General features: G+C 37.9%; 1 protein-coding gene across 7 annotated transcripts in view; it reads left to right on the forward strand.

Moving 5' to 3' along the window:
- HUWE1 (HECT, UBA and WWE domain containing E3 ubiquitin protein ligase 1) overlaps nt 1-15,682 on the forward strand; it is a 220,624-nt gene that overhangs the window by 180,660 nt on the left and 24,282 nt on the right. For all 7 annotated transcript variants that reach the window (XM_081761380.1, XM_081761379.1, XM_081761384.1 and 4 more), the window contains 5 exons: nt 924-1,032; nt 8,403-8,553; nt 9,083-9,234; nt 10,521-10,772; nt 14,099-14,726. In XM_081761380.1, coding sequence (XP_081617506.1) covers nt 924-1,032; nt 8,403-8,553; nt 9,083-9,234; nt 10,521-10,772; nt 14,099-14,726 — 1,292 coding nt within the window. The remainder of the gene's footprint in view (nt 1-923; nt 1,033-8,402; nt 8,554-9,082; nt 9,235-10,520; nt 10,773-14,098; nt 14,727-15,682) is intronic.

Here is a 15,682-nt window from a genome sequence, read left to right on the forward strand (position 1 = left end):
TTGGGATCATTCAGATGAACAGTGACATTTCCGCCCCGCCACTCGGGGGAAGGGGAGAAATTATATATATATATATATATATATATATATATATATGATCGAAAATGACCTATATTAGTGTCGAATCCATGGTTTTTGGGGTCGCCAAGATGATCAATGATCTTTACGATGGTGTTTAAATCGATGCGATTAAATACAAAAAGAGCATATTTTACGGTACTAAACACATGAGATACGGATTTGTGCATTTAAATTTTCATTTCAACCCAGCAAAGCGGGTAATACATGCTAGTTACTAATAAGTGTCAAATTTTTTCTCTAGTTCATAATTTCCGAACTGCATGTTATGTCGTTTTCCTATACAATCATTTAATGCTTACTTTTGTAACTAGATGTTTCTTACTGTTGGTTTTTTCTGCATAAATACAATTTTCAACCAGTAAACAGGAATTACCAATGGCACAAATCTGATCTGACCCCAGAGAGTTTGATAGCCTTAAAAACAGTTTAGTACCATCGGATTTTTGGCTCTTTCCAAAGCTAAAAATGGGCCTTTTCCGTTTCGTCAACGTAGAAGAGATCAAAATTAACCCGATGGCTGAATTTCGGAAGATACCAAAAGAGGCCATTCGTCAGTGTTGCCACCAATCACAGGAGTGGTGGAACAAATGTGTGTGTGTGTGTTCCGAAGGTGTCAACTTTGAAGTCGATTAAGTATATTTGTAGTTATATTGTGGTAATACGGAGCTACGACCACTTTTAGACTGCCCCTCGTAAAGTATCAGTATTAAAAATGGACGTCAAACATCAATCATTCTGTCGATGACTGTATTTGCAGTGTTACACTTTAAAATTTTTGGTTGCACTGAGTGAAATCTTACATAGAACTGTTGTTTTGATAATCCTTTTCTTTCTTTTATTAGCTCGTATTGGTACACGTTACGCAATCCACGCTGTACCTCAGCGACAGTGGGGCCCATGGAGTTCTCGAGGCGAGAGTAGTGGCGTTGGAACCAGTAGTGGTAATGTAAGGTATGTATTCAAGATCTTTACGTGATATTGAACCGAGATGCACAGAACACCAAATTCGAGTTTTTAATTCAAGTTGACCAAGTAATCATCATATGTGGGTTGAATGCATTTTCATTTATCTGACACTGGGTCATCATAAATTAATTCATACTCGTAGTACTGGATTTCAGTCCTCAGAAATTGCATATTGCTAGATCTGGTTATTTAATAAAACAAAACTCTCGATTCGCACGCACATACAAGCCTTATTCAGTCTGAACACGATATATATATATATGCACAGCGTTTTATTTCTAAAAGTAAAGGCACCGGTACGCTAGGTCTTATGTTCATAATGGTTAACAACTTGCTTACTTTCAGGGTATTAATAATAATAATAATGTCCAGTAGCATATCACTGCAGTCTTGTAACTAAAACTCATACGTACAAATTTATGTATACAGGTACTTTGAAAATATCTGATTCTTACATCTTAATTTTATAATACAATAAACGTAATGATAATCAGTATTCTTTAGTGATTTGTTTCTTGCTTTTTTCTCTTTTTGTAAACGGGCAAAAGTAAGCTGCTATTGTTTGTTTTCAAAAGGCATCAAGAGTTCCACAAACAGTGAATTTCAATAATACACATACACACATTGTTCACATAATATTCTTCCGAATACTAATCGTGCTACAAAATGTTCTACAAACATCCATTAAATTCATGGATAAACTTTGCGAAAAAATCTAAGGGATGCTTTCACTTAATCTTTCTAATAATGAATAATAGCAACTAATTGGATACATTAAAACAGGAAGTCAGCAAAGTCTCCTCTGCAGAGGAAGTACAGAGCTGGAGTCCCAACAGAATTTTTATACTGATTTTCAGTTTAGTCAAACTTCAGCGACAGACAAATTTGTTGGGATTTTTTCGTTGTGTTGGGGGGGGGGGATCTTTTCTTCTGTGCGAAAAAGAAGGAAAAGGGGAGGTGCGAAGACGTGCCAGCGAGCGAGAGCAGTAGGGCCCAACTATTTCTAGTCTTTGAATACAATTAAGTGATTTCAAGAAAAACAAAGATCGCAACTCTTTCTCCTGGAAAAAAAAATTAAAAATAATAATAATAATAATAATAAAAATAAATAAAAACTCGGATTTTCAATAAAATTATTGATTTACTATTTGGTATTTTCAAAGATTTTCGTGAACCTGTTTTTAAGATAGAAGAGGAAATATTCAGTTCTCATTTAAAAAGGTGCCGGTACGCCGTACCGTTGCGTACAAGGGTTGGATTTTAGTAATGGCAACAACGGTATATCTTGAAGTAGAGTACTTACAAGGTTCCAAGTTTTACAGGCCCTCGATGCAATCATCAGCATTGTGAATCACGAGTTCCCAGCGATGTGGAAGCCGCTGGATGCTGTTGGCAGTGCCTAATTTCTGGATAGTGCGGTTGGAGCGAACTATCGTCAACTGGAGGAGATAATCAACTGTACGGAAGCGTGTTCCACGAAGTGTTCCCTTCATCTTCGGAGGAAGGTCATAGTCGCAGGGACTTAAATCTGGAGAATATGGGGGTTGATAAAGCACTTCCCAGCCCGAACGATGCAACAAATCACAGACTTCACTTGATGAATGTGTCCTTGCATTGTCACGCAGAACGATGGGTGGGTGTGTCAGGAAGTGGCGTCGTTTTCGTTTTACAGCTGCTCGCAGATTGTTTTACGAAAATTGCAGTAGTACTCTGCACTAACAGTGTGTCCTTGGGGGACGATATGGTTTATGATTACACCATCCCAGTCGTGTGCAATAATGAGCATAGCTTTCACATTGATTGGGGTATTCCGAACTGTTGTTTTCCTCGGTGACCCAGGATGACCCCACTCGTTTGATTGCCGTTTCAGCTGTGGTTCATACGCTGTGGCTCAGGTCTCATCAGTAGCGATGATCCGCCGTGAGAAGGTCCCACCTTCACGTTGATACCGCTCCAAGTGTGCTCGAGCGGCATTATATTGCAGCCACTTGTGTTGTTTAGTCAGATCATATGGAAGCCACCTTGAGGCGATTTTACGCAATCCCAGGTTCTTCAGAATTTTCAACACAGTCGAATACGCTAGTCCTGTATCGTTGGCCAACTGACGAATCGTGGCGTTCCGATCCGCCAGCACTAACTCGTTCACGTTTTGCACATCTTCACTTAAGGAGGATGGCCGGAGTGAGGCATGTCGGCGACATTTTGTCGTTCGTCATTAAAGGCTTTGACCCACCCTGCTGCTGTACGGTATGGTAATGCACTTGCACCGCAAACATCTTGCAGTACTTAGCACTGTTTTGCATTCCTATCTCTAGTGCATTCAATTTTCAACCAGCTCCTCTGACCTTGCTTCGTAAACATGACTGTATTCCACGAGCACTCACTCAGAACTTCCTTCTAACTGCTGGCGTTTTGCGCTCATGGAGGAGAGGACAGACGAGCTCATGTGCTCTGAGGGAGGGTCGGCATCTAATCTACTGCTGGTATGAATTATAATAGATTCCTTTGTTCCCAAGTGTGTATATAATATATATATATATATATATATATATAGCAGTGTTGCCATTACTAAAAATCCAACCATAGTGTGTATATATATGGTGGACAAACATCGTGTGCTTGGGTTTCCTCGGGGTTCTCAAAATTTCCTTCCACTTCCTTCATTCCGTTCATTACTCATCATCACCGTCTCCTTTAGCCTAGCCAGCATAACCATGGGACGTAAAAGTCAGATTTCACATCATATATATATATATATATATATATATATATATATATATATATATATATATATATATATACATACTTAAAATTAGTCAAAGATGACTTCTGAGTGAGGTATTTCTAAAACCAATATCCTCATCCATTCATTGGAAGTATATGTGCTGGTCACTCACATACAGTTGGAAGTGCATCATCTAACTGACAAGAGTCCTTCACAGTTTACTCTACTTCGTTTACTTGAGGGAGTACACAATGAAATTTCTAAATTTTGATAGTTTTTTACGTTAGAGAGTTCTCTGAACAAAATGTCAGTAACTTAAAATATGAATAAATGTAGAATGCCTTTGTAATGCTATTTTTCCGATAAGGTTTCCAGTTTAAAATTTTGAGTGTTTTTTACTTTCTTCCATTCGGGCTACATACCTGCTTACGTGAGATTGCTAGAGTTAATGACCATAACATATGAGTAATTCGTATAAATTGTGCAGTACCTGGTTCTGAATTTTTCACCATTCCCCTTTTCTGTCCCCGTGAGTCTGAATTTTTGCTTCAGGATTTTATTTTCAAATACTTTCAGCCTCGGTTTTTCTCTCGGAGTAAGTGACCGTGTTTCTCAACCACACAACACAATAGATAAAACTATCGTTTCATATATTTTAAAGTACAGATTCTTCGACAGGATTCGCGGCGACAACAGATTCTGGACTCAGTAATAACACGGATTCACTACTATCAGTTGACATTGAATTTCTTCGTAAAATGGTTCTGGTCTGTTAATGTTGATCCTAGATATTTGAGAGTATACACTTGGTCGACAGTATTACCTCGTATTTTAATATATCCATAATTTGCACTATTACAGTCACGGCGAATTTCCATGTATTTAGTTTTCTTTGCATTTACTTGTAAGCCCATGTCCCTATAAGGTGTCTTCTGACAGTAGTTCTGAAATCAGGTGTCAGAATGTGCCAAGATTCTAATACAGAGTGCGATTTCGCAGCACACAGTTTCAGAACCATCGTTTTAATGGATCTTAGGTTTCGGGCAGTTGCTATCTTTCTGGGAGGTCTTATAGTTGGAGGCATAGGCGCCGACTTTGAAGTTTCTCAGTGGGTTCTTAGGCTTCAGCTTTTTTTAAAGTAGAGCCAACAGACCAATGGTTCCTAAATTCTTCCTGGGAGCCGAGAAAGACTATCGAGACATGTTGAAATAAAATAAACCGTAAAATTATTTTTAAATTGCGAATATTTTTTCAATTTTAACATATTTAAGGACTATAACCTAAATTTTATATTAAACAAAATTCCTAAACATTAAGATTTTGTTTGTGAATTTGAAACATGTTTAGCAGTATTGGCCAAAATAAGGAGACAAAAAATTATTAAAATTATAATGATGATAGTAATACTATTTAGAACATTTGAGTATGATTTGAGTGAAAATAGAAAATGATTCGGCTGTCTTGTAATTTACGTCAAGTACTTTACATTTTTAAAAGTATAAATTACAAATTAAAAAGTATAAATTTACACTCACCTATTACAATTGTTGTAATGTTATATCGCTCGATTCTTGATGTGCCATAAATTTGAAGTCTAAATAGGTATTGATATCAACACACACGCATCCCTATCTAAAATTGCACCTGGAATCACATGCACTATAGTTAATTTTTTTTTATTAACAACATGAAAATGTAATTTCGAAGTTAATTCGAACTCAAAAATTCAATATGTGCTCAGCATGCATTAAATACCTCCAGTGGGTGTTTGAGCCCCGGAGTATTCACGTAGTTGGCGCCTACGGTTGGAGGTAAGATACTGTAGTAGGAAAGGGCCTCTACTGTGCAGATGATCTTCACGGTTTGTATGAACACTCCAACTGCACCAGATTGAAGTCCTGGCTTAGTTCCAAGCTCTTGTAGATAGGTGACAGCGTCCTTCTTATCTTCCACGTTGACAAAGAACAGACAGTGATCAATCAATTAAATTATCAGGTTTGCAAAAAAAGAGCGACCTAGGGTCAACACACACACATACTCACCAACTGTGGCACTCGCTGGCTATGTCAGAGTGGAGAAGATTGCAAACTTTTGCATAGCCGTTAACAATCAGACTACGTAAGTAAATTTTTGATGAGTTGTGTGATTCTTAGTTAAGCCCTTAAGGTGAAATAATATAGTGCAACGGATATTCTTAGTAACATGTCTTCGTTTTCATAACATATTTTCGGGCCGCGGTGGCTCAGTGATAGACGTTCACCTCTGGTGCGCGTTATCCCAGGTTCGATGCCAGCTCGTGCCAAGTGAGCAGCTTTGTGATGGACAAACACTGTATGCGTAGGTTTTCTCGGGGTTCTCCCGATTCCCCCCACTTCATTCCACCATTTTATTCATTTATCATCATAGTCTCCCTTAGCCTCGGTGCCTAATCGTAAGATGTTAAACTAAAATATTTCATTTTTTATAACGTATTTTACTTTTTATTTATTAATATTATTATTTCGCGAGGGAGTGAATCACTTGCGTGTTGAATGAGCGCTACAAAAGTGAGAAAATGAAAATTCTACATATGCGCATCTATTATCAGAAGAAGCGACATCTTTATATTTTGAACAGTGATTTATTATTGTGAGAGTAATCCAGGCATATTGTTAATCTTCACTCATACTTTTAATAAATATTGGTTCTTGCGCCTTATACCGGGTGTTCAGAAAGTAACTATCCAGTGCCATGTTGTGGTTTGCTAAGTGATGTTCTGCAGCAGCGTCTTCAAGAACATGCAGAAACGTTTGCAACTATGTCTTCAAGTGCAAGGGGATCACTTTCAGCATCTATTATAACTTCTATGACATAAAAGTTTAGCTTCGAGTTAATTTCAGTTGTTTAAAGTGGTTTATGGAAAATAAAATACGGCTAGTTATGAACTGCATAGTTAGTTTCTGAACACCCGTTATATATATTGTATTTCTCGTATGTAACAATATCTCGTAGCTTTTATTTCAGGAGTCCTATTGCAAATATTAAATTTTCGGTATTTATATTTAAAATCTTATAACGCTCTACAGCAGTTTCGTTATATAAAAACATTCTTGTCCTTTCTTTCCTTGATTGGTGAGCATTTTTAACTTATGTGCTAGTCGGTTTATGCAGTGCTTTTAATGACGAAAACCTAAACCTGCAACCACAAGTTAACATATCAGGTGTAATGTCTAGCATTTTTTCTGTTTCAGTGACTTATTTGTTTATAATACTGACTTCTGGTATGTTTTCTGTCTTAAAACAACCCTCTGTCCCTTTCTTCTAACGAGGAAACCGATTCGTGTGAGACACGAAATTGTGGACGAGTTTACGTGCAAACGAAGTGTTTTTGTGCACAATTAAACCCATTAGAGGGAAAAATCTTCGATATCAACCGTTCCGGAGATATAGAGGAATAAGCGGAAGGCTGTTGCTCCGTTATTTTGCTAAGTTTTGAGTATGTAGCAAGAGTACAAGTAAAATAGACCTTTAGAAATGAAGAATTCCTTCATCTACGAAACTTTAGTAATACGTTGCATTAGACATGAGGGTTACAGAACTGAAGAGTCCATAAAAGTTCTAGGGAAAGAATGTTTTGGAAGGGGAAAGAGAAAATAACAGAGTTCAATTGTTGCCTCTGAAATAGGCGTGTAAGTTGTCTATGTATAGGTTTCTTTGTACGCTGAATCGAATAAAAACATAATTAGGTCAAATAGGATGAAAAATATATAAAAATAGTGGACGTTTGCAACAGTGTGTGTTTGTTTCATATTATATTTGTTCTTCTATAGCGCTTTTACACAGAATATGACCTTGTATTTTTGTTCACATAATAACGTGTCTATTCCTTTGGCAGTATAATTAATACATTTTCATATAACTTTTTCTCATTTTCTACGTACAAAAGACATGGTATATTAGCAAGTAATATCATACAATTTTGTTCTTCGTGTCAATGGCGTTATTCCTCATAGGCCTTTCTTTTTCCTGTCCCGGGTAAAAGCTACACCACTCACCTCAACATTCAACATATTTTTCATTCCCTGTGGTGCATCTTTCTTAAGGTTTATAAATGCAATCTTTAAATATTTACTCGCAACATAGCCAAAAATCTACACAATTTCAGAGCACCAACTTTCCCCTTACTCCTAAATATCTCCAGAACGCTTGGGATCGAGGGTTTTTTCCTCTAATGGAATTCATTGTTCACAAAAACACCTCGATTGCGCATAAACTTGTCCACAATTTCGTATCACACTTGAATCTGTTTCCTCGTAAGAGTTCAAAGTTACTAGTTTGTATTGTTTTCTTATAGGTTTGTTTAAAAGCCAGGAACTCTTATCAAGCTAATTTTCAGGTTATATGATCTGGGCGGTGGCGCATACTAAACATGTTTATAATATGAATGTGAGACACAAACTGTTGTTCTAAAACTGTCTTAGTTTCAGTATGTGACCAAGGATTCATGTTGTAACTGATATTGTAATTTTGAAGTAGACATGCTCAAAATAAATAAATAAAACTAAAATGACGCTGAAAAGTCTGAATATGTAGTTGTACAGTGATATCATACTTGTCAATAAAATCATATTCGTCTGTAAATTTTTTCCAGGTTGAGAGGTCGCCAGTTGCTTGACCATGAGTCCTTGGCATGTTTGCTAGTTCTTCTTTTTGTAGACGAGCCGAAATTAAATACTAGTCGACTACATAGAGTTTTGAGGAATTTAAGTTATCACGGCCCAACACGTGATTGGATTATAAAGGTAAAGCATTAGGTTGTTGGCTACATTACGTGCTTTAATTTTAATTGAAAATATGGTGGAAAGTGAAAAGTTTTCAAAGAAAAATGCTTTTTAAATATATTTTCATATTTCAAGTAATATCATATTTGTTTATTACGTTGCATGAAATCATTAGTATGTGGAGATGATTTTGCTAGGATAAGAGATATGTGGTAGAACAATCACTGCATCATATTTTAGGTAAGAGAATTTGTATTGTACAGTAGTTAATGTTTCTTGAGGCTGAATTTGAAGCTGTCATAATATTTCATTTTAACACTGATAGGTAATTCCACATTATCATGTTAGGTGCTCACGTAATACACGTTCAGTTTTACTTTCTTCACTCACTAGTAGCATTAATAAACCATAAAATTTATATGAATCAAGAGAAAATAGTTCACTCGGGTCTAAATCAAGACTTCGTAGCTTTTCATAGCAGTGTAGATTAATATTTTTGAGAACTACCCTTACTTACTTTCAGAATTTCATTGTGTTTTTTCTTCCGTAGTCATTACTATCCATTCTGGAGAAATGCAGCGATTATAAAGACCATGAACCTAGCTCTAGTCCTCCAAGTGTGCCTGATTGTAAAGGAAAACGCCTGTTGAGATCCGCATCTGTTCCAGGTCCGTCATCAGAAAGCACATCAACCAACCAAAGGTAAGACGATAATATGTTGGATGCATGTTATATACTATATATAGGATGTTAATGAAGTTTAACAGGTGATTCCTTACATCAAAATAAGAAAGATGTTAATATGGACCTGTGGATTAAAGTGCATAGTCTCAGAGCTAAGGGCCATCCAGAAGCATGGGGATAATACATTGCAACACCTGTTATTTCGAACACAAGGAAGATGGGAGTGACGACCCATATTGGCGTAAAGGAAGATAACATACGCCATCCAAAAATGCATATTTCAGTAGTGTGTAATGTGTACTCAAAAGGATTCACCGCATAGGACAGTTCCCAGATATGCTCTGACTTCAATATGGGTCCCATGTAGGCAGAAAGCAAGCCTTTAAGCTTGCTGATGTGTTGTGATATGTTTCTTCATGTTTATAGAAAAAAAAAAAAATGAATCGTAGCATCAAAAAACACCATACCACGCGCTCTTCTGAGCACGAGAAACCGCAAAGCTGACGGTCCTAACACTTCGGACTTCCCGCTAACGCATTGCGGGTTCATTGATGTGAAGGCTTACATCTTGCCTACGTGGAACCCAGCTTTATGTCTTAGTATATATGGGAATTCTGTTGGGAGCGTTTCTTAAAATTGTGCGTAATCTCTTGCACACCCATTGCACATTGCTGAAATTCGCATTTTTGGATGGATTGTGTGGGGGGGACTTGCTTTACTCTGATACAGACCACCCTTTCAGAAACTTAAAAAAAAAACCGCTATTGAAATGTAGCTCTTCCACGCTTTTAGACGACCTTAACTCTGAAACTATGCACTTTTATCCACAGGTTCACGTAAAACTTTTCTTACTTAAATGTGAAGAATCACCTCTTTCAGTTTGACAGTATAGTTCATTACCACCCTATATGTCTTGAGTGTAATACCCATATTCTCCTAGGTTTTCAAACTAACGCACTGTCCAGTTGCGGTTTTTTCTTTCTAGCGACGTCTTCCGCCTATTTCATTCACTCGCGCAGATATTTTTAGCCAATGTTCGCCTCTGCGAGTTATCATCCAGCTTCATTGTCAGTACAATAAAATTGTCAAAATTATGAATTGCTGTATTTTTACTTTCAAGCTCTATAATATCAGTGACAGCAATAACAGGATCTGCACGAGTTTGCCACCATTAAGCTATTTTATTTTTGCGCTATTACATCTGAATGTATAAATAGATTCATTTTCCCTACAGAAGACGTCCGCTTTTAGAACGAAGTTGTTTTCTAGCTGAAGTTATTTTTCTCTCTGTCTCTTTATAACAGCAGCAGCAGTAGTAGCAGCACGAGTACTAACACCGCCACCGCAACCATGAACAGCAGCAGCAGTCAGCGATACCTGGAGCAGTTGTCCCGCACACCAGTTACCACGTCATGGTTGAATATTAGCATGGACGCAGCCTTAGGTTGTCGTGCTAATGTTTTCCATATTCAGAGACAGTCGACTGGGAAACGCGGAAATGACAGGCAAACAACGTGGATTAATATTCACCATCAAGCGAGACCAGTAGTATGCAGGTAAATGCAACAATTCAAGTCAGAGCTAAGTAAGAACCAGTTTTTAATGAAACTAGTATTTGTTCAGGATTTTGGACACAGTTTGTACAACCATAAGACGCAATAATCTTTCGCTAATAAAGTACTATTCAGCAAAAAGTACTATTCAGCAAGTAGGAAAGGTAGCTTGCATGTCTTTTTTGGTAAGAGTGGTCCTGAGTTTATTTTCCGTTTTGGTTACAACATTTTTGGTGTTGTTGTAAATCTCATGATGAAATTGGTTCTTTTATGGTGATTACGAACAGCAACATACCGAAGAAACTGAACATAGGCTCTTAGGTTGTGAACACGTCCTTGTTGAAGTGAAAAAAAGTAAAATATAAAAATCTGTTTTTGTGTCACTCCGAGCCATATTGAGTGCTGTGACGGAAGAACATGTAGGAAGGGCGAAGTGTGAATAGGCTTATCAAAAGATGATCACGGGCTATAGAGAATTAGTGTAAATAAATTTGTAAAAATATCGGATATTGTGTGATGAAATAGTGGCGAATGTGGAAATAACGAGAGAAAAATCTGTGATGTGGAATGGTACAGAAGATAAGATGGGGTTTGTAAACAAAGTTGGAGACTTAAGTAATAATTAGTTATATTATTTAAAAAAATATTTTATGTATTTGGTCGTCTAGGCTTCTGGCATTAATTCGGGGTGGGAATGGAAGGTTTCAAGGGCCGAGTTTCCTTAAATCTGCATGTTACTCTATTGAGGTAGACGATTGTGGGACTTGTTAGGAAAGGGATTTATAGTTTCTGGCGAAAAGATAAGAAAGACAAGGTTCGTTAGTTCCTGCAAAATGATGGCTAGAATTGTGTTATAGTAGACGATTTTCTTAGAAGTGGAAGTTTCATCCTTGCATGAGGAGCAGTCAATAAATAATGAGGCAGAGGATATTACACAGAAATTTTGCCCTTTCCTCAAAAGTATTGTTTGAAATTGTTGAGGCATTTATCCCACTGTGGTAATAGTCGCACAATTCGTGCTCGTAAAACTATTTTGGCTGCTGTTGGAACCAATTGCTTACGCACTCTTGGCCTTATCGTTCGTTTGAAACCGTTTACCCTGGAGCGCTTTCTTGAGCTCACGGAAGATGCGAAAGTCATATGGGAACAGTTCTAGCCTATAGGAGGGTGGCACAGGACTTCCCACTAGAAAATTCTGCAGAAGTTCACTCGTTGCGTTTGCTGTGTGGGGTCTAGAGTTGTAATGCAACAGGATGACATCACGAGAAAGTTTACCGGAACGTTTCGATTTGATTGCCTTTATGAGCTCCCTCGTGGCACAGCGGTTAGCGTATGCATCTTTGGCGTGGGAGACCCGGTTCGATTCCCGACGGGAGCTCATGTGGCTCGGATCCCATGTTAAGCTGTAGGTCCTCATCTCATATAACCTTGCTGCTGGAAGGGACGTAAACTGATAAGCAGCTCAACTTGATTGCCTTCCTGAACTTTCTTAACGTTTTACAATACTACTGAGCATTGGCCGTAGCTCCATACACCAGGAATTTGACGAAGAGCTGTCCCTTACGAGCAAAGAAAAACGAAAGCATTACTTTGCCTGCACCGGAGATGAGGGTCTTGAACATTTTGGTGGAGGGAAATGCGTACTTCCATGGAAGACTTCGCCGTTTCAACTCGGGCTCAGTGATGGCACCAACTTTCGTCACTGGTAACAATTGCTGAGAGAAAGCCGTCAGCATTGTCGTTGTAACGCTGTAGGCCTCTTGTTGTAGTGTTAACTGATACGTGACCCATTGCGCGCACACTTCACGCAGCTTCAGCGTGCTCGCATTGATTACGTGAGCTGTACCATTGTTAAGCTTCACTGATGCGAAAAGGTCATCTATTGTTACATGATAATCTTACTTGATAAATTCACATTTTAGCATCATGCTGTTCTGTGACATACTTCCACTCCGCTCGTCATCCCCGAGCGACATCCTTTGTGGAAGCGTTTGTTCCACACCTCTTGTCAGTGACAAGGGCCGCGGTGGCTCAGTGGTAGAGCGTTCACCTTTGGTGTATGGGGTTTCTGCTTAAATCTTAGCTCGTGGCAAGTTGGCTTTGTAGTGGACAAATACCGTGTGCGTAAGCTTTCTCGGGATCTTCCATTTCCTCCCACTTTCTTCATTCGACCATTTCGTACATTTCTCATCACAATCTCCTTTAACCTAGCCGGCATAACTGTGGGACGTAAAACTTAAAAGATTCTTCTTGTCAGTGACATACAGTACTCCTCATGAAGCCTTTCCATTCAAATTGATTTCACAACTTAGACGTTCCGTCGTTAGAAGGCACACAATAACCTGCTGTTCCTCATTCGATGCCTCCTTTACGCGTCGCTTTCAACCACCAAATGACTGGAAACGGCCGCTGCCCGGGTACCATAATTTCTCATTTCTTGCAAGTCCATCTAGGGAGTAAAATGCGCGCGAATCGTTTTCGTAACACACCAACTACATTTCTGGCTCATGTCCATTATTCTAGATGCCAGCGTTTTTCTGCAATATCCTCTCCTTCGGTATGCACAATATCCTTATGTATATTATTACACGTTCCAAACGTTGATGGATAAAGTTACGGCTATCAACAGTTTGATGCGTCCTGAGGCTAAGGTTTTGTAAGTTAACTTTCTAAGAATAAATCTTTCCTTCTGATTAAGAGCCTATTCCAGATCCTTCTAAATTAATATCCTGACGACCATTAATTCGATAAACTCATAAACCTTATTCCCTTCCAGAAAAAAGCTTTCCCTGTGCATCAGTATCGACTACCGAAACTTACATTTTAATTTTTATTTTATATAAAATGTATTCATTTGCTTATACCATCGTTATTATTGCTTCCCCTCTCTGCCCCCCCTCCCATATTCTGTCCTTGACTAACCATCGTGTCCAGTAATTTATTATTAAACTTTCTTTATTTCCAACCTGACAACATCAACATGTGACGCCAATATGGATCAGATCGGACTCTCATTAGTTGCTGCTCTTTTCTTTAATATTTATTCTTCTGCCAGTCCTTACATTGAAATACTTTTTTTCTTTTTTAAATTCTATTTCGTGAAAATAATCTTGCTTGTACAGATACTACAATTTGGATTTATTTGTTTATTCATATTCTTCTGTATTGTCTGTGGACCTTGATAAGTAATCTAAAGTTTATTATAATGCTCAGGAAATGTTATTTTGTTTTTCACATGTTTGCGTTGAGACAGCTTTCTGATTCAGTATACAGTATAATGAAAGCGCCACCTAATGAATTTTTTATTAATTAGTTTGTTTACTTTTCAGGCATACTCTTGATGTGTTAGTGTCTCTAGCGAAGAGCTTCCCAAATAACTTTTTGCCGAACAAAGGTAAAGATACTGAACCAAAAGATAAAGACAAATCGAAGAGTAAAACTCCTCCATCAAAGGACTCGAAGGAATCCGCAGAATCAAAAGTGAAGCCTTCAAGCAGCACGATGAGTAGTTCTTCGAGGTCCGATTTCTGGGACATGTTAGTGCGACTCGATAGTAATGTTTCGAGAAAAGGAAAAAGTGTTGCACGGTCACATAATGTGGGATCAACGCTTGATGTGGAAGGTGAAAATACCCTTGATAATGCGCCATTCGGACAGTTACTTACTTTGTTAGCAAGCCCTGTGATAAGAAGATCTTCTGTTCTGACTGACAAACTGTTGCGATTACTTTCTCTAATCTCTCTAGGATTATCAGACAATTCGCAGAAAAAAGACGAAAATACCGAACGAGGAAAGGAGACAGAAGAGAAGGAAGAAAGAAGACTGTCAATCAGTGACCGACTCCTGAAGTTAGCTGTTAATGTTCTCACTTCCAAATCCTGTTCGGAAGAAGGCCTTGAAGACGCCACGGCCTTATTGTTAAATATGGCATACAGCCCAACAACAGTTAGAAATTCGGTACGTACAAAGTACTGTGTTTACCAATATGTACAGTTAGCTAGTTTTCTTCTTGTACTTTTGATTGTAGCGCTAGGATTTGTAGACTTTGTGTGCCAATGTGCTAAAGATTTTGATAAAATCGTTGAAGCAAATATAACGAAATACCTTTGGCATATTGGTGTTTTTTAATATGTAGAAAATTAATTTGCACTATTATCACAAATATTCTAGTTATACCACCGTGAAGTACATATCTTCCATTTATTTATTTTAAGAAAACAAATCCTAAATGTATGCAAAAAAGATTATTATAGGTTACTAATGGGTCTTATCAGCTCTCGTCCTTTGGGATTATATTTAACAAATAGGAAAGGTATTTTGAAAATCCATCACGTAAACTATTGAAACCGGAAGTTTTACTAACCAGACGTAGCAATACGAAATTTCGTATCTAGAGGCTTTTGATTTCATCGAAATATGATTAATTCATCAAATTCGTTGTCAACGATTGCACAGATGCCGCGGCGCTTCTCTTCACCTTACGCAATTAGTTTGAACTACCGAGAGTAATGGCGTGGAATTTGGTATTTTGGGACTGTTTGTTTCAGAGAGTAGAGATTCATTACTTACTTGAAGGAATTTTATATGGTTGATGTGAAGCCGAAGCACAGCTGGAGTGTTTCTTTAGATTCCAGAACACAAATAGTGAAATGCTTGACATACTTTGATATGTAAGGGAGTTCTGTCTCACAGAAGACGAAACTGTTACTCATTTGCAAAAAATCATTGTGGAGATAGGGAGCCGTAGGTGCAAAAATATTGACTACCGTAAAACGCTCGCTAATACTGGACACTGACTTTCTTGTTAAGTAATAACCTCCTTCCGTTTTGCTTATTAGTAGAGACGAAACGTTTTCACTAATGCAGTATGTGGGAAACATTAAAAGTATGCTTATATGTTTCAGAAAACCTCA

Source organism: Thermobia domestica, chromosome 6, assembly GCF_964235325.1.
Source record: "Thermobia domestica chromosome 6, izTheDome1.hap1.1, whole genome shotgun sequence".
Lineage (NCBI taxonomy): Eukaryota > Metazoa > Arthropoda > Insecta > Zygentoma > Lepismatidae > Thermobia > Thermobia domestica.